The 23,472-nt window shown below is 40.9% G+C and overlaps 1 protein-coding gene across 1 annotated transcript in view; it reads left to right on the top strand.

The window, feature by feature from the left end:
• The window catches only part of LOC137017228 (uncharacterized), a 48,360-nt gene that overhangs the window by 6,511 nt on the left and 18,377 nt on the right, over window positions 1–23,472 (top strand). The window contains exons 6-15 of the mRNA XM_067381249.1: window positions 4,513–4,605; window positions 4,993–5,067; window positions 5,711–5,854; window positions 6,039–6,092; window positions 6,229–6,288; window positions 6,505–6,636; window positions 7,637–7,714; window positions 8,736–8,873; window positions 19,767–19,871; window positions 20,180–20,257. Coding sequence (XP_067237350.1) covers window positions 4,513–4,605; window positions 4,993–5,067; window positions 5,711–5,854; window positions 6,039–6,092; window positions 6,229–6,288; window positions 6,505–6,636; window positions 7,637–7,714; window positions 8,736–8,873; window positions 19,767–19,871; window positions 20,180–20,257 — 957 coding nt within the window. The remainder of the gene's footprint in view (window positions 1–4,512; window positions 4,606–4,992; window positions 5,068–5,710; window positions 5,855–6,038; window positions 6,093–6,228; window positions 6,289–6,504; window positions 6,637–7,636; window positions 7,715–8,735; window positions 8,874–19,766; window positions 19,872–20,179; window positions 20,258–23,472) is intronic.

The raw sequence follows: 23,472 nt of genomic DNA, 5'->3' as shown, positions 1-23,472 counted from the left end.
ATATATATATATATATATATATATATATATATATATATCAGGGGCGTTTCCTCCGAGTAGGCAAGGGAGGCAGTGCCTCCTCAAAAAAAAATAGGATGAGAAAATAATCCATATTACATATAAAACAACACAAATATTACAAATTATGACATTAAAAAGAGCGCAAGTCACGCGTATTTCTTAAGGAACACTGCCCAACAGCGACACCCGTAGGTAAAGTTACACAGAGGAGTCATGCCTACCTTTCCTCTCATAGGAATCCATAGAAAATCATCAGAACCCCGGCGTGCGGTGGGTTTTGTGGGGGGTAATTGAGAATGAATGGGGGAAAGTCACGTGAGAGGAGGCAATGTCTCCATCGCGCTATGATTGGATGTAATTGGTTAATTGGATATGATTGGTTTGTGCGATAAATTCCGCCTCTCGTTGACGTGCGCTTTCCGCGCGCGTAGGTTTGACTGATCAAATAATGGCGTCAATCGGAAGACTAATCGAAAAGTAAGTAAACAGATCACCCAGTTAGATGTCACCGCTTTATGTCACGTCAAAATCAAACTTGAAATGGACTGAAAGCATGATGACTGCGGGGTTTTTTAGTGCAATCAGCTTGGTGAAATTAAAAATGCAATTCGTGTCTGTGACAGACGGTGTTAATGGAGCATGACTGATGATCCAAAATATCCTAGGTTGACAATTAAAAAGAAAAACCGCAATAAACAAATAAAATATATTGTTTAAATTATTATTGCATTTAGTTATTATTTTGGAATGAATGTAGAAATGCTTAAAACACTTGATGCTTGATGAGATTGACTTGGTTTTGATAAATAGAACATTACATTGTTAATGTAAAATTACAAAATAGAATTGTCTTTGGTTTCTTTTTTTCTTTTTTGATGTAACGTTACTGTAAAGTAATGTTCATTTAACAAGGAAGATGTGTCAACTTTAAGAGTAATGCACATGAATTTACAATGATTCATAAAAAAAAAAAAAAAAAAATGTGCCTCCTCATTTCAGAACACCACTGCACGCCACTGATATATATATAAAAAGAAAAGCTCTCGCGGACGCGGTGGTATGACGTTACACACCGATCGGTCTGCAGCTGCGCACAGTGCAGTGTGCCACAATCACAACACGGCACGCACGGTCTCACGAAAAATGGCATGATGGCAGAGAGCAGAAAACGTAGCGTGGTGTGGTGCTACTTCTCAACAGCCGAAAAAAGTATTTCCCGATGCAATATTTGTGATAAGAGAGTCACACACTGCAACAATACAAGCAACCTTTTTAAACATTTGCAAACACCACATCCTGAAACAGTTTTCAGCTGCCCAGTCTTCCTCTGCCCAGCCTCCCTCTGTCCGACAAAAGACGTTACAGGAGAGTTTTCAGGGAGGCAAACCATATCCAGGTACAAAGAGCACAGTCATTAGTTAACTCATTATAACTCACTGTCTGTCGTAACCATTAGACGAATAAGAAGAACAAATATAAAGTGCGCAGGCTATTTGTGTGGGGTGTCCTGGTATTCCTTATGGTAGGGTGACCAGACGTCCCCGTTTTACGGGGACAGTCCCGGTTTTTGGTGCTCCGTCCCCGACTGGAGCTGTCCCCGGAAATGTCCCCGTTTTATATCTCGTTCAAAATAATCCGCGAATACATTGCAAAAAAGTCTGGCCAGCATACAGCATAGAGGTTTCTTAATAGTGTTGTTAATATATATATTTTTTTCTAAACATATCTCTCTCTATTAAAATATGTTAAACAGTTCAATCCCGCTTTTCTCATGGCTTTTCTACAGTATCCATATACACCGGCAGCGCGTTCGCGCACACCGCAGCTGAACACAGACACGCCTCCTGTCACTCACTCAGAGCAGCGGCAGGCCTTGAGACTCTCGTTCGGTCCGGTTCAAGGGTTTTTGTTATGATATAACACCTGATATGACAACTTTAGCACATTTATCAGCTATACATTCATTCAGTGTTTCCCATTAATGATCCTGTGCGCTGCCACCGTTTCATAATGAACCGAAAATTTAAAACATAAATCGTCTCTACGTTGTATTTTTCCAACGAACTTTGTGCCTTTATAAAACAGCAACATACAGTGATTAAGTATATATATACAGTCTGTGTTGCGTGTATTAAAGAGAAGTGTGCACTTTGCTCACGCGATCAGCTGGCGATTTGGTGATCAAAATTAAAGCTCAAGAATTTATCTTAGAAATCGGCTACAAACTATTTTAATTTATAGGTTGTGTAATGTAGCCTAACCAAAAAAAATAAAAAATAAAATATATATATATATATATATATATATAGCCTCATGAATAATTATATAGCTAAGCCTAAAACATTATTATATTATTATTTTGTTGTAATAATTGTTTGGCATCCTACAACACCTAAAACGATATAGACTTTATATCACAACTAAAAAGAAGAACTAAAAACCCTCTTTAATGTCCAGTTACAAGTTAATGCTGTTTCTTTGTTCAATGTGCATACTGTACATGGGTTGAAACTCTTAATTTTGAGCTTCCAAAGTGCACCAGATTGATGCATTTAACCTTAAAATGTACAAAATTTTCTTCCGGGGGGGGGGCATGCCCCCGGACCCCCCTAGAGGAGGTATACAGAACATTTTACAAATTCCAGTGGGAAATAATAATGTAGCCATTTTAGCCTACATTTTGTCAACTTTATTCAACAATACTACATCAGAGCTCCTTTCGTATCAGTAAAGCTGTTAACAAAAAATGAAAATGTCATTGGACAAAAGTTGTAATTTCGTACAGTATAAACAGCTTGGTGAAAAATATTCAATTCAATAATAAATGTTGCAATTATTATTTGTTGTTTATCTCATATTTTGTAATGTGATTTTTCAAAATAGTGTAATAGTTTAAAAGTTTTTTTGTAGTTAGGCCTACTGGCTAGTTATTTTGGTGAAATGTATGAAAACCAGACCAAAATCCTATTAATAAAATTAAATAATAATAAGTATTAATGTAAAATGTGAAACCCACAACAATAAAAAAATAAAAAAATGTACTGTCCCCGTTTTTTAATTAATAGATAATAACAAATGAGATTTTGGTGGTATTTTGACCACTCACATAGGAAATGTCCCCGGTTTCCATTTCAGAAATCTGGTCACCTTACCTTATGGGGGACAAAACGTTACCACAATCATAAACAATAATATGTTTTTTGAAAATGTTACAGTGTTTTCAGTGACGTAGGTTTAGAGGAATATGTTTGTACAGTATAAAAAATCATTACATGTATGGAATGTTCCCTTAATGGTAGGAATACTGCAGTATGTGTTTATACATATACTGTGTGTGTGTGTGTGTGTGTGTGTGTGTGTGTGTGTGTGTGTGTGTGTGTGTGTGTATTTTATATATATTAAATTTTATATATATTAAAAAAAATAAACTGCTAGCAGTTAAATGAAAAACAAAAAGCAAATATATATACATCGGCTACAAAAATGTAGAAAGTTAAAGATGAAGAAAACATCTGTTTAAAATTAAGAAAGAAGTAAAAGTATGCACAGTTTATTTGTTATGTTATTTAATCAGTATTTTTTTGTAAAATATGGAGATAGTACAATAGAATTTTGAAGAATAAGAAAAAAAAAACCTGCCAGTTTAAAAATAAGAAATAAGTAAAAATATGCAATTTATGTTGTTGGTATTTTTGTTTTATTAAGATTTATGTTATTTAATCATTATTTTTATAAGAAGGCTGTTTTTATTTATTTGTTATTAAATTTGCTTTTCTAATAAATGAGTTATTAATGGCCAGAATGTGTATGTAATTTGCCTTTAAATTAGCCTTTAAATTAAAATTAAAATGAATGCCTTAAAATTAACATTATTTTGAAACAACACATACACAATTAAAATTATAAGCAGTATCGGTATCGGTATCGTTAAAATTGTAACAAAAAGTATCGGTATCGTATCGCATGAAAAAAATGTGGTATCGCCCATCCCTAGTGCAATGTATTATAGAGTTGAGAGCTTGGGGGCGGGGAGCATGAGCATTTAAAGGGGACGCGCGCTGAATCGGCGCCTTTCTAATGATGCCCCAAAATAGGCAGAACATTGAATAATAAAAAAAACTATGGGGTATTTTGAGCTGAAACTTCACAGACACATTCAGGGGACACCTTAGACTTATATTACATCTTGTGAAAAAGGGTTCTAGGGCACCTTTAAGAAATTTTGATGAACTTTTTTTTTATCACTTAAAATGTTAACTACTGTATTTATATATATATATATATATATATATATATATATATATATATATATATATATATATATATATATATATATTTTATTAGTCTTGTAGTAATGTTGTACGGAACTGTCTTGTCTCAGACTCATAACTATGTTGTTGTGTTTATTCTCTTATGATGGGACTTTTTCTTTTTTCTTTTTTTTTTTAAATCAAAATCATTTAATACCCATCAATAAATATTCTGTTCCAGGATTTCTGCATGAGACCATCTCTTGCTGTGCTCTGTATATTCTGAGGCCTGTTATGTTGATTTGGGCTTTGGCTTATTTAAAGTATCTTCAAGGTATGTTAGGATTTTTTTGAGAACTTTTTTATTATTATTATCATTATTATTATTAAGGAAATCAGTAAATGCAGATTGATGGCAACATATTAAGATTTAGCATGATATTGCAATATTGTTACTGATAAATTCTATTGCAGTTAAATATATTACATTGTCAAATACTGAAGCATGAAAATATTTAAAACCCCAAACTGCCTAATTTTTTTGTTTTATTTTCTAAATATATTCTTGGCATGTATTAAATGTGTCAAGAAATTTGTAGTGTTACACTTGGTCCTATTACCTACCACTGCTTAAGAGTACAAGTAATGTATGGAACGGATATGTAATAATACTATTATATAATGACTTAATTTTATTTTTTTCAACTCTTTCTGTCTACAGACAACTTTAAAAAATGGATCATGTTTATCAGAATAACAAGTGAATTTGTTGTTTTAACAATCATTGTTTATTCAGGTGGGTAAATCCTAATGTTACACATCAGAGGTCATTATTCTGACATTAAAAGTGTTTCATGAAATATTACCTGTTTTGCCAACTTCAATAGACATAGTAGAGTTCAGATGTTAAATCTTACACCAACCTCACACTAAAGTCCCTTTGTCCGAACCTGAATACTCAAAATGATTAAAAGACAAGCAGCACTTCAAAGTCTCACAACTGTCTAGTATCCCAGGATTACTTTTTTCTTTTCTTTTCTTTTCTTTTTTTTTTCATTTACAACAACAATTGTGATTTCCCTGAACAACTTTTCAATGATATATCTGTCAGGTAGTAGAAACATTTTCTGCTTCCTGCTGAACTATGGGTGTCATAATTTTAAATATGAAATGTTTGAGATAATCTAAATTATAAAATAATAATATTTTTTTAGTTTATACTTTATTACATTTACTGTTGCCTTAACTTTTTTTAAAATATGATGTATATGAGGTGACCTTCACTTTTCTTGGTACAGATTAAGTTAGTTTGGCCTTATTTATTTCAGGAAACTGTTTGACAAACACTCTGCAGTTCATCACATCTTTAGATATGTTCTGTTTTCACTCAGGACATCATTTATCTTGTGTGACATTTATTTTTTTATCTTTTTCTTCAGTTCTTTTTGCATATGGCTGGAGAAAGATTGCACATTATACAAACATCGATCCTGTTTTTCAACTGTCCTTTGTTGTGCTGTACCGGATGATTTTTGGACTGTCCTTTGTAAATGTTGTGCTGTCGTGTCTCACCCTCAGTTTAGGTAAGAGTTTCTGTGTGATTTGAGTCCTTACATTGTTAAAGCTGAGTGTATAAGCATAGATGTATTTGGTTAAGTTTTGTTTTTGTTCACTTACATTTATTTTTTATTTTTTATTTTTTTATTTATTACATAACAGCCAATATTTCATTTAAGGCCTAACTGAGTGTTAATGTTTAATTTTTAGTTGACTTCATAAAGTGGATAAGCTGGTTTTTAGTCTACGCATCCATGTCTCCAGGTGAACAAACTCATTTCAGTGATTTTTACATTCTTGATTAAGATCTTATGAGCAATCATTTATATTTTAGTGACATATTGTTGACTAATGTTTTTTTATTTAAAAAATAATAATAATACACAATCTCTAATTTTAGCATTTTTCAAAGTGATCATTATTCTTCTACGGCTATTTTGTCTGCTATCAAAATTCAAATGTAAGTACATGCTGAAATACATTCTTATCATTATTGTATTTGTGAAAAGAGTAAAACTCATAATAATACCCATGTATGTATAAATTTGTTATTTTGAATACTGTATGAATAGAAATACAATGCTTATATAAAAAATATATGCTTAATTCATAGTATTTGCTAAACCATGATTTAGGCCAAGTTTCCTTTTTATTCCTAACTGTGTTTGATTTATAGTTGAATTTAAGCTACCCTGTCTAGAGTGGATTAGAGGGGCTTTCTCATGCTGCATAAAGTGGATAAGAGGGGCTTGTTTCTCATTCTGCAAAACATGGATACGACGGGCTTTCTCATGGTTCAAAACTAATGGTGAATAAACTGTGATCATGCACTCTCAATACAGCATTTTACATAGTCACAAATATTGTTTAATATAGACTGTGTTACTGAGTGTTGATAAAGAATGAAAATGGACCAGAAGAAAAGATGAATCCAGAATTTAAAATTGGTATGCTTCATGATTCCCTCTACTACTTAAACCAACAACATAAATGAGCACAGTAACAAATGATTAACATAAATGTGGGCAAGCATTACTATTGTGATCATTTCCAAGCAGTAACATTTAACGGTGTAACATTAAATCAATATCTCATTTATCTCCACATTGTTTTAATCAGAAAGGTGTTTGAGCAGTATACTGCATTAAAAGCCAAGATGCCTTTCTGTGTTGAGTTTGCCTATTTTCCACATGTTGGTGTGGATTTCCACTGCGTCCTTCAGTTTCACCAACTATCCAAAGACATAGAAAGACATAGGTGACATAGGTGATTTGTGTGTGTGTGTGTGTGTGTGTGTGTGTGTGTGTGTGTTAGTTCTTTGATGGACTAGCCATCAATCCATCCTCCCAATGGCACATATGATGTTTTTTGATCCAGTCTGTCTTCCACTGGAATTTTTCTGTCAGTTTTATGGTCTGTGTGTGAGTAAACATTCAAAGCTGCTGTAGTTAAATTAAGACGAGACAGATGAACTTCAGCCTTGACTGGATGTGTGTCATGTCTACTGTGATAAGACTTTCAGGTGTCATGACAATAGAAAAAGTATTTGACATCATGTGAATAAGCCAAACATTTTGCCTTACAGATATTTAGCTTGACCAATCAGCAGACTTCAGAATTCCCTCACTCTCCATCACTCAGTGGATGGGAGAGCTTTCACAAAAAATAGTGCTTAAATTTTTCAAAATGAACAAAATTTTTCAAGGAGAGAGAGAGAGAGAGAGCAGGTTCATGTTGTCAGTGTAGGAATCCTGTAATTCATTCTTCAGTTCATGTTTACTTTTCTCTTTTTTTTTTTTTTTTTTTAGTTTTTTTCATCGGGATTTTTATCTTGTCTTGGAATCAATTGTTCCAGTTGATCTTCTCATTTGGACTTCTCTCTCTAGGTAAGACCTGAATAATGATCCCTTAATTAATTACTCTGATATGCAACAAGTAGTTTTAAATTCCACCTGCTTACTCTGTTTTTCTGTGTAAAAATCCAGTTGACTATAACTATAAATTTTAGCTTGAATATCTGCTTGCAGAATGACATGTTGACATGAATGTGAAAACTGAGTTAAGTCATTAAGAGCTCCACAGGAAAACCACTTCCACAGTCTCATTTCAATTATTTTAATATTCATGTTCAAGATTTTCTGAGCAATCATATGAATTTTACTGACATATTATTAGGGCCCGAGCACCGATGGTGTGAGGACCCTATTGTAATTGCTTGGCCAATTCTTGTTCTTCTCCGAATTGAATCACATTTTTCTAGATGTGTTCGAAAACTCAGAATTTACATGTTATATTATACCTTGAATTAGGTGTGGCAAAATGTCTCGATAGCACCACCTACTAAATTTCAATTAAGCGCCCTTTGCGCTATGTTTTACATACAGGTATGAAATTCGGTAGACAGATGTAACAACCCAATACCTACAAACAAGCCCCTGGGTGCAAAATCTGTAAACCCAACAGGAAGTGAGATATTTAGAGTTTTCTCTGCAAAATTTTTGAAGTTTTTGCCATTTCCAGACTTTGTACTTTAACGAACTCCTCCTAGAGCTTTAATCAGATCAACGTCATATTTGGTCAGTCTAATCTAAAAGCCTTTGCGACTTTACATTGCAAAGATCTTGACTTTTTGCTGAAGGGCGTGTCCGTGGCGGCCTGACAAAGTTTGATGTTTCGGCATGAAACAGGAAGTTGTTGTAACTCAGGCATACAATTTCCGATTTGCTCCAAACTTCACATGTTTGATGATAGTCCTGGCCTGATGACATCTATATGGCAATATTTAATTATGGTCAAAGCGCCAACTGTTGGCAGCAGGAAGTGTTGCACATTGAAATGTCTTTGCCATAATTCTCCTATATTTACTCACTTACATGCATGTTTCCCACTGTTCACTTTTTTTCTAAGGCCAATGGGTGGCGGGTGCGAGGGCCCTTTCATCGCTGCGTGCAGCATTAATTTTAGCAATTGTATTCATGCCATTTGTTCAAGCACTACTAGTGATCGGTTTACAAGTTGTACCTCTTCTTCAATCAAAATTCAAATGTAAGTACATGCTGAAATACATTATCTTATCATTATTGTATTTGTGTATTTGGGAAGAGTAAAACCCATAATAATACCCCTGCATGTGTGAATTTGTGATTTTGAATACTGTATGAATAGAAATACAATGCTTATATAAAAATATATGTTTAATTCATTGTATTTGCTAAACCATGATTTAAAGTCATCATGAACAGGAGTTCCTGTTGACACTGCTGTATTTTGACATTTTTTGGGGGGGTGACATGGCTATATAAAAAAATACATAAATTCAGGGACTTGATTTTATCCAGTGGTTGTTGGTTACATTGTGAAAAACGAGTGGTGTGTAACTGAATGGAGGCATATCTGATTGTGACTGGCTTAACTGTAGCATGGCCTGACAAAGTTATGACATTTTTCATTACGATTCCAAGGTAAATATATATATATATATATATATATATATATAGATAGATATATATATATATATATATATATATATATTCATGTGACAACACTGAAGAAATGACACTTTGCTACAATGTAAAGTAGTGAGTGTACAGCTTGTATAACAGTGTAAATTTGCTGTCCCCTCAAAATAACTCAACACGCAGCCATTAATGTCTAAACCGCTGGCCACAAAAGTGTGTACACCCCTAAGTGAAAATGTCCAAATTGGGCCCATAGTGTCAATATTTTGTGTGGCCACCGTTCCACTCCTCCATGATGACATTATGGAGCTGGTGGATGTTAGAGACCTTTCGCTCCTCCACCTTCTGTTTGAGGATGCCCCACAGATGCTCAGTAGGGTTTAGGTCTGGAGACATGCTTGGCCAGTCCATCACCTTTACCCTCAGCTTCTTTAGCAACGCAGCTAAAGAATCTTTTTTTTTTTTTTTTTTTTTTTTTATATTATATTTATTGTAGTATTTTCAGATTTACAGACAGGTGGACAGTACAATTACATAACAGAAACAAACACAACTACACAAAAAATAATAAATAAATAAATAAACACAAAACAACAACAACAACAAAAAAACTCCTTCAGTTAGAAACATGTTTGCAGTTGACGACAACGCCAAACAGGCACAGGAAATCAAAACAGATTTTTGCCCAGCATGGAATGGATAGAGGTCAAATTAAAGACAGAGGTTAACAAAAATTACAATAAAATTACAATAAAAAAAATGAAATATTAAGTTGTTTCATCATTGGTTTTTAACAGGTGATTGAAAATTTATCTATATTACCAGAGATACTATATCTGAGTCTTTCCACATGCATAGTGGAGGAAAGTTCTGATAACCAGATCTTGAATAGTGGCTTCGAATTTTTCTTCCACACACAGAGTATAGTTTTTTGGCGATCATCATGCCATACTGTATAGGCAAACGGGTAGCATAATTAAGGCGCTGCAGGGAAGCTGACCAGCCAAGTCGCTGGGTCTACTGGGAGCTCACATATATAAGCATCCGAAAGAAATTGAAAAACTTCTGACCAGAATTCACCAAGTTTTGGGCATGCCCAGAAAAGATGACCAAGAGAGCCCTCTGCAGATTCACATTTATTGCAGAGAGGAGAGATAGTAGGATAGAAAGTGTTGAGTTTAACCCTAGAGTAATGCAATCTGTGCAACACCTTATACTGAATAAGCTGGTGCCTAGTATTAATGGAACAGGTGTATATATTTTTAAGACATTTTCCCCAGTCCTCCTCAGAGATTTGAATATTTAGTTCCTCTTCCCAATTGTTTTTCAGATGGGTAGTGGAAATATCTAGCTGGCTCGTGAAAAAGTTAACAAATTTTGTAATTAACTTTGGGGTGTTGGGAGTGCAAGTAAGCAGGTTATGTAATTCATTATCGGCTGACAATATTTCGAAATTTGGCACAGTGGAACGAACATAATTTCTAATTTGTAAGTATCTGAAAAAGTGTGATGCAGGAAGGTCAAATTTCTCTGTAAGTTGAGTAAATGAGGCAAAAGTATTGTCAATATATAAATCTCTCAAGGTAATGATTCCTTTTCTAGCCCAACCTGTGAACACTGGATCTAATAGTGAAGGTTTAAAGGCATGGTTACGGCAAACAGGAGCAAGAAAGGAGGTATTTGGCAAATTATATGTCTTATTAATTTGAAGCCATATCCTAAGAGAGTTGTTGATCATAAATTGGGATCCTGCTGAAGCTTTGAATGTCTCTGGGGCAGCAAAAAGCAAAGAGGAGAGAGACCAATTTGAAGCGCCCCGCTCAATCATTAGCCATGAAGGTATATCAGCTGAAGGACTGTCCGTGCATGTGTCCTGCCAGTAAGTTAAGGCTCTACAATTGGCAGCCCAATAGTAATATTGAAAATTTGGCAAACCCAAACCCCCCAGCGACCTAGGCTTGCACACGTGTATTTTAGATATTCTATGTGCTTTGAAGCCCCAGACAAATGGCAGCACAATAGAATCTAAAGTTTTGAAAAACTTTTTGGGCAGATAGTTTGGTAGATTCTGGAAAAGATACAAAAATCTAGGTAATGTCACCATCTTAATAGCATTCACACACCCCATCATTGACAGAGGTAGGGTCCTCCAGCATTTTATATTGTTCTTTAGGTTTTCGAGCATTGTTAAGTAATTAAGCTTATATATATCCTTAGGGTTTTTAGGAATATTAACTCCAAGATATTTCAAACTATTTATGGCGATTTTAAAAGGTAGAGTACGCATAAAGTTTGGATCAATATTGTTTGTCACAGCCAAAAATTCACTTTTTTGCCAATTTACTGAGTAACCGGAGAGTTTACCGAAAGTTTTCCAATAGATTTAGTAAGGGTGGAATAGACTGTTCTGGGTTACTGAGATAAAGAATAATATCATCTGCATAAAGGGAAATTTGGTGATTAATTCTACCTAAATTCAGAGGTGAAATTAGAGGGCTCTTTTTAATTGCAAGGGCGAGAGGTTCAATTGCGATAGCAAAAAGCAAGGGCGAGAGAGGACAGCCCTGACGGGTGCCTCGGTGTAATTGGAATTGAGATGACTTGTTAAAATTAGTAAGAACTGAGGATGTGGGAAAGGCGTATAACATCTTCACCCAAGAGGCAAAGGTATCTGTCATGAATGGGAGGCTCAGGCAGGAGATCCAAGTGCAGCATTTATTTACAAGTGAGAGTGGTCGTACAGGCAGGGTCAAAACAGGAACAAACAGGAACAGTGAGGAACAGGCAGAGTCGTAGTCAATGGACAGGCAAAGATCAGGGCAGGCAGCAACGGGTCAATAAACAGGAAACAGGCAGTAACGGCAACAAACAGGCAGATAGGAATAATAATGCTCGGAAATGACACACTGGGTAATCAAGACTTCGCGGTGAGGTGGTGTGTGTGTGAGTCTTTTATAGTCCTGGTAATGAGTATCAGCTGGGTGTGGTGATTAGTGTGGAGTGTGCATGGCTGTATGTGGCAACAGGTGATTGGTGGAGTGAGTGCATGTGATAGGCAGAGAGGATTATGGGTAATGTAGTCCGGGATGTGACAGGAACAGACGTGATCTTGACATAATGCCCCCCTTCCAGAAGGCGCGTCCTCGCGACGTAAATGGCACGAATAGGGAGGGGGGGTGGGTGCATTGGAGTTCAGACGGGAATAGGGTCTCCAATGCAAGTTCCAGGGCAACCATGGCGGGTCAGGTGCCACGGGCGGCCACGGCGGGTCAGGAGTCATGGGCGGCCGCAGCGGGTCAGGTGGCTCGGGCGGCCACGGCAGGTCAAGTGGCTCGGGCGGCCACGGCAGGTTTGGTGTGTCAGGAAGCCACGGCGGATCAGGTGGCTTGAGCAGCCACAGCAGGTCAGGTGGTTCAGGCAACCACGGCAGGTTAGGCGGCTTGAGCACCCGCGGCAGGTCAGGTGGCTTGGGCAGCCACGGCGAAACAGAGTCCGTGAATGACCACGGTGGGTCAGAATCCATTAATGGCCATAGTGGGCTACAGTCCATGGGTGGCCATAACAGTACAAAGGCCGATGACGGCAGTGACCAAGCAAGGTCCCCACCCTCAGGTATACTGCCCCCCCCCCCCCCCCCCCCAAAAAAAGTTCTTGGGGATTTCAACGGGGCATGTTGTGGGCTTATGGGCAAGGAGTTCGGGTGGCTCTGGCAGGGCAAGACGCTTGAGTGGCGCTGGCAGAGCGAGGAGCTTGGGCGGCGCTGGCAGAGCGAGGAGCACAGGAAGCGCCGGCAGGGCGAGGAGCACAGGTGGTGCTGGTAGAGCATGTCGCTTGGGCGGAGCTGGAGAGACCTCTGGAATGATCCCCAGGCCCACAGCGGCCTCCTGAAGGGCGTCTGCATCTTGAGGAGAGGAGGACGCCCTTCTCCTCCTCCTCCTCTTCTGAGGGTGAGGCGATGGTTCACTGGTTGGAGTGGGTTTTGGAGCGGACTCAGTGGCTGGAACGCCCCCTGCATCCTTACGCACGGCAGGGGCGGCCATCTTGCCCGTGGGCACTGGCAAAGCAGCCATTTCGTCCATCGCGTCCAGAGCGTTCGAGTCCATGACTACCGGCGAACTTGAGGGCGTTGAAACGGACTCAGTTGAGGGCGTTGAAACGGACTCAGTTGAGGGCGTTGAAACGGACTCAGTTGAGGGCGTTGAAACGGACTCAGTTGAGGGCGTTGAAACGGACTCAGTTGAGGGCGTTGAAACGGACTCAGTTGAGGGCGTTGAAACGGACTCAGTTGAGGGCGTTGAAACGGACTCAGTTGAGGGCGTTGAAACGGACTCAGTTGAGGGCGTTGAAACGGACTCAGTTGAGGGCGTTGAAACGGACTCAGTTGAGGGCGTTGAAACGGACTCAGTTGAGGGCGTTGAAACGGACTCAGTTGAGGGCGTTGAAACGGACTCAGTTGAGGGCGTTGAAACGGACTCAGTTGAGGGCGTTGAAACGGACTCAGTTGAGGGCGTTGAAACGGACTCAGTTGAGGGCGTTGAAACGGACTCAGTTGAGGGCGTTGAAACGGACTCAGTTGAGGGCGTTGAAACGGACTCAGTTGAGGGCGTTGAAACGGACTCAGTTGAGGGCGTTGAAACGGACTCAGTTGAGGGCGTTGAAACGGACTCAGTTGAGGGCGCTGAAACGGACTCAGTTGAGGGCGTTGAAACGGACTCAGTTGAGGGCGTTGAAACGGACTCAGTTGAGGGCGTTGAAACGGACTCAGTTGAGGGCGTTGAAACGGACTCAGTTGAGGGCGTTGAAACGGACTCAGTTGAGGGCGTTGAAGCGGACTCAGTTGAGGGCGTTGAAGCGGACTCAGTTGAGGGCGTTGAAGCGGACTCAGTTGAGGGCGTTGAAGCGGACTCAGTTGAGGGCGTTGAAGCGGACTCAGTTGAGGGCGTTGAAGCGGACTCAGTTGAGGGCGTTGAAGCGGACTCAGTTGAGAGCGTTGAAGCGGACTCAGTTGAGAGCGTTGAAGCGGACTCAGTTGAGAGCGTTGAAGCGGACTCAGTTGAGAGCGTTGAAGCGGACTCAGTTGAGAGCGTTGAAGCGGACTCAGTTGAGAGCGTTGAAGCGGACTCAGTTGAGAGCGTTGAAGCAGATGAAGTTGAGAGCGTTGAAGCAGATGAAGTTGAGAGTGAAGCGGCCACCGGGCTTGAGAGCGAAGCGGCCGTCTGACTTGAGTGCGATGTGGCCACCGGGCTTGAGAGTGAAGCGGCCGGCTGACTTGAGTGCGAAGCGGCCGGCTGGCTTGAGAGCAAAGCAGTCGGCAGAGGCTTGGGAATGCCAGCCGCTCGTGCTGAAGTCAGCGGAGGATCAGCCACACTGGAACGTAATCCTCTCCGCTTTCTGACTGATCCAGAGTTGTGAAGTTGCTCTGGGCGATCAGCGGAGACGTGATGTGACTCTGGGTGATTAGCGGAGACAGAACGATGCTCTGGGCGATCAGCGGCGACGTGGCGTTGCTCTGGGCGATCAGTGAAGGCATGACGTTGCTCTGGGTGATCAGCGAAGGCGTGACGTTGCTCTGGGCGATCAGCGAAGGCGTGATGGGGTGTTGTAGCATCCACCATTTTGTTTGCGCGGTCTGTAGCAGCCGCCATTATGTGGTTCAGCGTGGTGTCGCGTTCCTCCGCGACCCCCACAGTAAAAGTTGAGCCAACTGTGCGCAGGGCAAAGTCCAGGAATTCCACGAACGACCCTCTGGGACCATTGGTGAGTAAATAGTCCTTAAGTGGTTCGTTTAATCCATAAGTGAAAAAGTAAATGAGGGCACAGTCAGGTAGATCAGATAGGTGGGCAATATCCAGAAACTTCTGAATATGTGCCTCCAGGGTACAGTTACCTTGACGAAGGCTGACCAGACATATTGCTGGGTCCATGCTGAGGCTGGACACACTCGTAGAAGCTGCTGGATCGTAGTTGGCGAAGTCTTCTGTCATGAATGGGAGGCTCAGGCAGGAGATCCAAGTGCAGCATTTATTTACAAGTGAGAGTGGTCGTACAGGCAGGGTCAAAACAGGAACAAACAGGAACAGTAAGGAACAGGCAGAGTCGTAGTCAATGGACAGGCAAAGATCAGGGCAGGCAGCAACGAGTCAATAAACAGGAAACAGGCAGTAACGGCAACAAACAGGCAGACAGGAATAATAATGCTCAGAAATGACACACTGTGTAATCAAGACTTTGCGGTGAGGTGGTGTGTGTGTGAGTCTTTTATAGTCCTGGTAATGAGTATCAGCTGGGTGTGGTGATTAGTGTGGAGTGTGCATGGCTGTATGTGGCAACAGGTGATTGGTGGAGTGAGTGCATGTGATAGGCAGAGAGGATTATGGGTAATGTAGTCCGGGATGTGACAGGAACAGACGTGATCGTGACAGTATCACCCATATCAAATTCTCTGATCACAGCTAAAATATAATCCCATTCAATTTGGTCAAACGCCTTTTCTGCGTCTAGGGCAAGAATTGCAACGCTAGCTTTAGAATCAAATCTGGTATATAAAATATTCATTAAACGCCTGACATTTGAAAAAGAAAAGCGGCCAGGAATAAAACCAGATTGGTCAGGGTGAATAATTTTCCCAATGCAGTTATTTAATCTATTAGCCAAAATTTTAGTAAAAATTTTAAGATCAGAGTTCAAAAGAGCTATGGGTCGATATGATGAAGGGTCAGTTTCTTCTTTACCTTTTTTAAGAATTAGGGAAATATTTGCATCATACAGGGACTGGGGGAGTTTGTGTTCGCCAAATGAATGATCAAACATCCTCAACAACAAAGGAGAGAGCACATGCGCAAATCTTTTATAGAATTCAATCCCAAACCCATCTGGGCCAGGCGCCTTGCCGCTGGGGAAAGATTTAATAGCATCTAGTATTTCCTCTACCTTTATGTCCGCATTCAGAGCTGTCTGCTCTATGCACCCCAACTTTGGAAGATGTAATAAATGGAGAAAATTAGCTAATGCTGAGGGGTCCGAACAACCCTTTGATTTGTATAGTTTTTCATAAAATTCTTTAAATGTATTATTGATTTCACAGGGATTTGTTAAAACAACACCATTCTTGTTCTTGATTTTGTGAATTGCTCTTGAGGCTTGTAGCCCCCTCAGCTGGCGAGAAAGCAATTTATCTGGTTTATCCCCAAGTTCAAACTGCTTTTGCTTGACTTTTAACAACATATTATTAACTTGGTTCGAGAGAATCAAGTTGTATTCCAATTTAAGTGCTGTAATTTCATTGAGCATATCCGATTCAGCAGAATCTCTATAAGCATCCTCCAGTCGAGTGAGACAATTATCAATTTCCATAAGGCGTTTTACCCTTTGCTTTTTAAACCTGGACTCGTATGAAATAATGTGCCCTCTTAAGACAGCCTTTAGGCTTTCCCATAATGTAGAATCAGAAACCTCGCCCGTATCGTTAAATTTAAGAAACTCAGCAAGTAACTCTGTTAATTGTTCACAAAATTTGACATCTAAGAGCAAAGTAGGATTAAAACGCCAGTTATAGCTGGGCTTAATTTCTAAGAGATCTAGAGATATTGTCACTGGTGCATGATCAGAGATGATTTTATTGTGATGCTTCAATGATTTTACACAGGGAATAATTTTAGAGTCAACTAAAAAGAAATCTATCCTGGAGTATGATTTGTGAACTTGTGAAAAAAAAGTATACTGCATGTCTGTTGGATATTTTAGTCTCCAGATATCGACTAGATCAAAAGAAGTAATCAAATCATTAAGAACAGTGGTAGAATTGGCCAAGGGTATGCCAGAGCGAGAGGGGAATCTATCTAGAGTAGGGTCCAACACCAAGTTAAAATCGCTGCCTATTATCAGGTGCATGTTCAGAGTATTTGGTAAAAGATTAAAGACTCTGCGGAAAAAAGCAGGGTCATCAAAATTAGGTCCGTACACATTAAGCAGTGTGACATGAATTGAGACAGGTTTTCCTGCTCCCCATTCACACCTGAGACCTTGTAACACAAAGGAGTCACATGACACCAGGGAGAGAAAATGGCTAATTGGGCCCAATTTGGACATTTTCATTTAGGGGTGTACACACTTTTGTGGCCAGCAGTTTAGACATTAATGGATGTGTGTTGAGTTATTTTGAGGGGACAGCAAATTTACACTGTTATACAAGCTGTACACTCACTGCTTTACATTGTAGCAAAGTGTCATTTCTTCAGTGTTGTCACATGAAAAGATATAATAAAAAAATTACAAAAATGTTAGGGATGTACTCACTTCTGTGAGATACTGTATACATAAAGCCAGGGACACACTATACGATTGTAAGGCCGATTATGAATGTAAATTGATACTTATGACTGATCGCGATCAAATGCGTCCAGTCAGAGCCAGTTGCATTACAGTCTGTGTTCAAAGTCTGTGAGTAAAGGCCTGTACACGAATATCGCACTTGATTATCACTGATGTTTAATGCCTTGTGACTAAACAATGTGAGTGTGCACACTGTTACGACCCCTGGCTCAAGGGAAGCAACAAAAACAAGGGACACACGCAAACCAAAGATTAAGCTCAAGAAGATGTTTATTTACTACTAAATTAAGGCAACATTAAATAACAGAATGAAAACAATCAAAGGAAATCACAATGTTTCTGTGTCCATCAGTAACGTCAGTGTGTAAAGCAAAGTGCATGGTTGAAAGTGTAATGTAATGTTGAGGCATAAATGCAAAAAAACAAATCAAACAAAACAAAGTCCAAAACCAAACAAAGACCAAAGCCAAACGAAGTCCAAAAAGCCAAAGTTCCAAAAGCCCCCAAAGTTCCTCCTGGCTCAACTGGAGATTGCTTTTTAAAGGAGCGCCTGAAGCACTGATGACAGGTGTATCCAATAGACTGCTAATTTGTGGAAATGGGTACCGAGCAGCTATACCCAAGACCACTAGCAGAGGTCGTTACACACACCAACGCGAAGCGTAATTTTTTTTAAAACGCCTCGGTAAAAACTGCCAGACCAATGAGAGTGGAGCTTTTGTTCACATGCCTGAAGATGCTGAACTTTCAGTAAAACACGACTTGGTGGCACTCAAGCACAAAACGGTCTTGCCGAGCACACATTGATACCAAGATGACGAAGAGAAAATAAGTAGATGAGGAAGACCCCTCCAAACTATCCCTGCGTCTCAATCAGCTCCCTAGCTTCCTAGCTCTTGTATCAGAATACCGTGTAAATGAACATGGCCAAATCCCTGATCAGTGCCCTGACTACTGAACTAGGGAGCTGATTGAGATGCACACATATGTGCTCTGTTTGTTTGTTTGTTTGTTTTCTTTTACATTCAAGAAATATAGTTGAGAATGTCTATTTCATAAATATGTGTAACGAAGCGGGACTGAGGCAGGGATCCATTTGCAGTGTCTTTATTTACAGTGAGAGTGGTCGTACAGGCAGGGTCAATCAGGAGCAAACAGGTACAACAAGGGACAGGCAGAATCGTGGTAAAGTAACAGGCAATGATCAGGGCTGGCAGATATCACTCACAGGACGGTATACAAAACACAGGTCAGGACAGGCAGCAATGGGTCAACAGCGGGTAACAGGCAGGAACAATAAACAGACCAGATATAAACGCTTGGAATTGTAACAGGAGTTAGCAATACTTCGCGGTGAGGTGGTGTGTGTGAAAGTCCTTTATAGTCCTGGTAATGGGTCGCAGCTGGGTGTGGTGATTAGTGATAGTGATTGGTGGAGTGAGTGCAGGTGATTGGCAGAGAGGATTATGGGTAATGTAGTCCGGGAACTGACAGGAACATAGTCATTCCACACCCGTAAGACCTTTGTTCTTCTTTGGAACATAAATTAAGATATTTTTCATAAAATCTGGTGGCTCAGTGAGGTCTGCATTGTCAGCAAGATAATTAACACTTTCAAAGCTCAGAGAGGTACAAAAGACGTATTTAAAACAGTTCATGTGACTACAGTGGTTCTATCTTAATGTTATTAAGCAATTAGAATACTTTCTGTGACTATTCAACAATATCTATTGATGGACGATTTCAGCAAACTGCTTCAAGGAGCTTTGAAGCTTAACAAATCTTTTGTTTCAAATCAGTGGTTCGGAGCATGTATCAAACTGCCACTGTGGTTGAACCACAGAAGTCACATGAACTGTTTTAAATATGTCTTTTGTAGCTTTCTGGGCATCTGAAACTGTTAATTATCTTGCTGGCAATAGAGGCCTCACTGAGCCATGGTTGGCTTATGGGTCTAGAACAACATGAGGGTGAGTAATAAATGACAGAATTTTCATTTTTGGTTGAATTAACCCTTTAAGTACATCAATTGTGTAAAATTTGATTTCATGTTGACTCTACTCCATTGATCTGTATCAGATTTGAGATCAGTTCTAGTATGTGACCTGTGAGAGTTTATGAATTCAGAAGGTAATCTTTTCATTCACAGGTCTCTGCCTAGGATGGATAACATTATTGTGGATAATAACAATAACACTCCTGGATATCATCCTTGTGATTTATATGAATCTAACCATACTGGAAATGGAGAAAGGTATATTACTTTCCTTTATTTTTAATTTTTAATAATTTCCCCTTTTCATCTAAAAAACAAACAAACAAACAAAACACTTTCTTAAAGTTTTTTTTTTTTTTTTTTTTTTTTAAATTAGATTTATGTGGGAAATCATATTTGTTTGCTTTGATGCAAGGACAAATATATATATATATATATATATATATATATATATATATATATATATATATATATATATATATATATATATATATATATTAAGGTTTACATTTAGAATACACTAAAATTGTTTTGTGCTGATCAAAAGTGCTTGTTTTAATCAACAGAGTGTGTGGGATGGACCTGCGTCATTGTATTTATTGAAGTTCTGAAGATGATAGTGTACTTTGACAGCCATGTACCAGGTATTATCCATCACATTTTACAATGCTCATAGTGTCCTTTACTATCTCAATCTGTAAATAAAAAATAGCATAAAAATATGATGATGAGAAGAAGAAATTAGATCAGTGTGATGTCTTATATATGCAAATTAACTAACTAAAGCTTTAAAACAATGCTGTTTATGTAAAACATATAAAATATTATTTATATTATTATAAGGAAAATTTGTTACATAAAGCCGATATACCCTTTAGACTTTTTTAATTATTTAAAGGTGCACTAGAGGTCGCTAGAAGCCTATATAAATTAATGGCGTAGCTTGATGACGCCAAGATTCAGAGCAGAATCTTGGGACATGTGGTCTCCACCGACAGGAGCGCGCAAGATGTCACCATGAGCACAAGTGTTGAGACCTAGGGCCCATTAAAAATGCTGACTTTTCACTTTCAGTCTGCGCCCTATTTGGATGTTAAGTGATAATCGTCTGCTGTTGTCTGCTCATGTTTAAGAAAAAATGTTGTTTAAGAAAGAATTTTGTGATGAAGAAGAAAGAATTGGCTGCTGACATGGAGGTGCCAGCCAGCTCTGCTACTGCCCATAATGTCCTTGTCGACAGTTGTCATGATTACTATGGACCTGAAGAGAAAGTGGAATTTTTGGTGATGTCTGTAGAAGTTTTCCCCTCACTCCCTTGTACTCCTTTGAAGTCTCCTTCAAAGAAAGGCTGAGGTGAGTCTGCTGACGACATTATTTCGAAACTCTGTGAGGTCATTAACCTGAGGTCTGATAAACTGGAGTCAATGGTTGCTGTCAACACTTCTCACATTGCCGGATTGAGAGAAAAGCTGAACTCCGTGTGTAATGATGTGAATGAGGTGAAAACCAAAGTTCCCTTTCAGTCTGTCACTTTGACGTTACATCAGAGACTGACGAAATGGGGTCTCGCCCGAGAGCCCAATCACCTTCGAGTGTAACAAAACGAGCCAATGATACGAAGAGTATCTTGGTCTGCAGAATTTGCATGCACAAGCTCCGCCCCACACTGTGGGTATATAAGGAGCAGCACGAGCAACTCGCATTCAAGCTTTCGCTTCGGAGCCGAGCACATCGTTGCCTTCAGTCTGCAGTACTGGTGTGACGGCGCATTTCAGCGGATTCCAGTGTTCCTGCCTTGTCTGTTTCCCCTGAGCGCTTCAGTACTAAAAGAGTGTTTCTCTGAAAGAGCTTCACGGGTTTAGAGGTTGCGTCTTTTTTAAGATGTTGTACCGCCCATGTGTTTCTGGGTGCGGTCGTTATATGGCTCCTCTTGATGGCCATGATCGCTGTCTCATGTGCTTGGGCTTCCAGCTATCTCGGTTGGTGGCCAGGGTGATCTGAGGGTTATGGTGTGGAACACCCCGACGAGCAGCGTCATCCAAGTCAGATCCCGAGCTGATGGCCACGCTGAGCGTTCAAGGCTGGATGATTGGTTCCTGGGGGCTGCACACTCTGGTGAACGCCAGGGCCCCCCACCGGTTCCATTCTTCCCGGAAGTGCATGAGGAGGTTACCAGTTCATGGGGGGCACCTTTAACTGCCCGAAACTGTTCTGGTGCTTCCTCCGCCTTCACCTCACTCGATGGCGGGGCGGCCAAAGGGTATGCTGGGGTACCCACTGTGGATCGCTCGGTTGCGATGCAGTTGTGTCCTCCGAGCGCCTCTACGTGGCACAGTGATCCCAAGCTCCCGTCCAAGGCCTGTAAGTTCTCGTCCACGCTTGTGGCCAAGGCTTACAGAGCTGCAGGTCAGGCCGCTTCCGGCTTGCACGCCATGGCCACCTTGCAGGTCTACCAGGCTAAGGTGCTCAAGGGCCTGCACAAGGCGGCTGCTGACCAAGCGGCCCTGTAAGAGGCACGCACGGCCGCCGACCTTGCCCTTCGGGCTATGAAGGTCACGGCGTGCTCGATTGGTCAGATGATGTCCACTTTGGTGGTCCAGGAGTGTCACCTATGGCTGAACCTGGCAGATGTGAGGGAGTCAGACCGTTCTCAGCTCCTAAACTCCCCTGTCTCTCAGGCTGGCCTTTTCGGTGATGCGGTCGAGGTTGTTGCCCAGCAATTCTCAGCCGCTCAGAGACAGTCTGAGGCAATCAGCCATATCCTGCCCCAGCGGCCAGCTGCTGCTCCTACACCTCCACCGGTTCAGGTGCCTCAGGCTGCTCGTCGCCGAGGCCACCCTCCCACGGTCCCCTCCGCTCCCGCTCGGCCACAGCAGCAGCCTCCACCCTGGCCGAAGCGAGGAGATAGCCGCGGGAAGGCGGCACAGCCCGTTTCCGCCCCTCCACCTGCCAAGCGTCAGGCCAAGAAGCGGCGTTCCTGAGACAGGCGACCCGGAGTCAGAGATGACAGCTCTTCAGGAGACGGTAGCAGGGACGCTCCTTCCCCCGCAGGAGGGCCGGGGGAGAACCCTTCCATATCTTCACAGAAAGAGCTGTTTCCTCTACCTCCAGGTCCCAAGAGGGCACAGTTGACAGTGTGCTCTATTGTTCCGCTACACTCTCTTCCTCTCCCCTCCTTTCCTCTTTAGAGCCGGCCCGAGAACGCTTTGCCTTCTCACGGAGCCCCCTCTGTCACTCCATGGTTCCAGACGCAACCCTCATTACGGGACGATGTGCCTCCCATACCAGGGACGTCTGTTCCGTATCGCTGCCCCACCGAGGGTACACCTGTGGTTCCTCTGACCCCGCTGGCACGGTTCCTGGGTGCTTGGTTAAAGCTACCCAACCTGTCCCACTGGCTCATTCGAACGATCAGGCTCGGCTATGCGATTCAGTTCGCTCGGCGTCCCCCCAGATTCCGTGGGGTCCGGGCTACGATGGTGGGCAAGGATGCCCCTGTCATGCGTTCGGAGATTGCTACTCTTTTGGCAAAGGGTGCGATAGAGCCGGTCCGTCCAGCTGAGATGAAGTCAGGGTTTTACAGCCCGTACTTCATAGTACACAAGAACACAGGTGGGTTATGGCCAATTACCTCAACGACTGGCTGATTCTAGCACACTCTCAAGAGCGGTTGTGCAAGCACAGGGATCTAGTGCTCAGACACCTCGCCCGTCTGGGCCTTCGGGTCAACTGGGAAAAGAGTAAACTCTCCCCCATGCAGAAGATCTCTTTTCTCAGTAATAGACTCGGTCACCATGTACGCACAGCTTACGAGCGAGCGCGCGCAGTCTCTGCTGAGTTGCCTGAATCAGTTCAACGG

This window comes from Chanodichthys erythropterus, chromosome 3 (assembly GCF_024489055.1).
Source record: "Chanodichthys erythropterus isolate Z2021 chromosome 3, ASM2448905v1, whole genome shotgun sequence".
Lineage (NCBI taxonomy): Eukaryota > Metazoa > Chordata > Actinopteri > Cypriniformes > Xenocyprididae > Chanodichthys > Chanodichthys erythropterus.
Note: the sequence above shows the minus strand (reverse complement) of the source record. Positions and strands in the feature narration are given on the sequence as shown.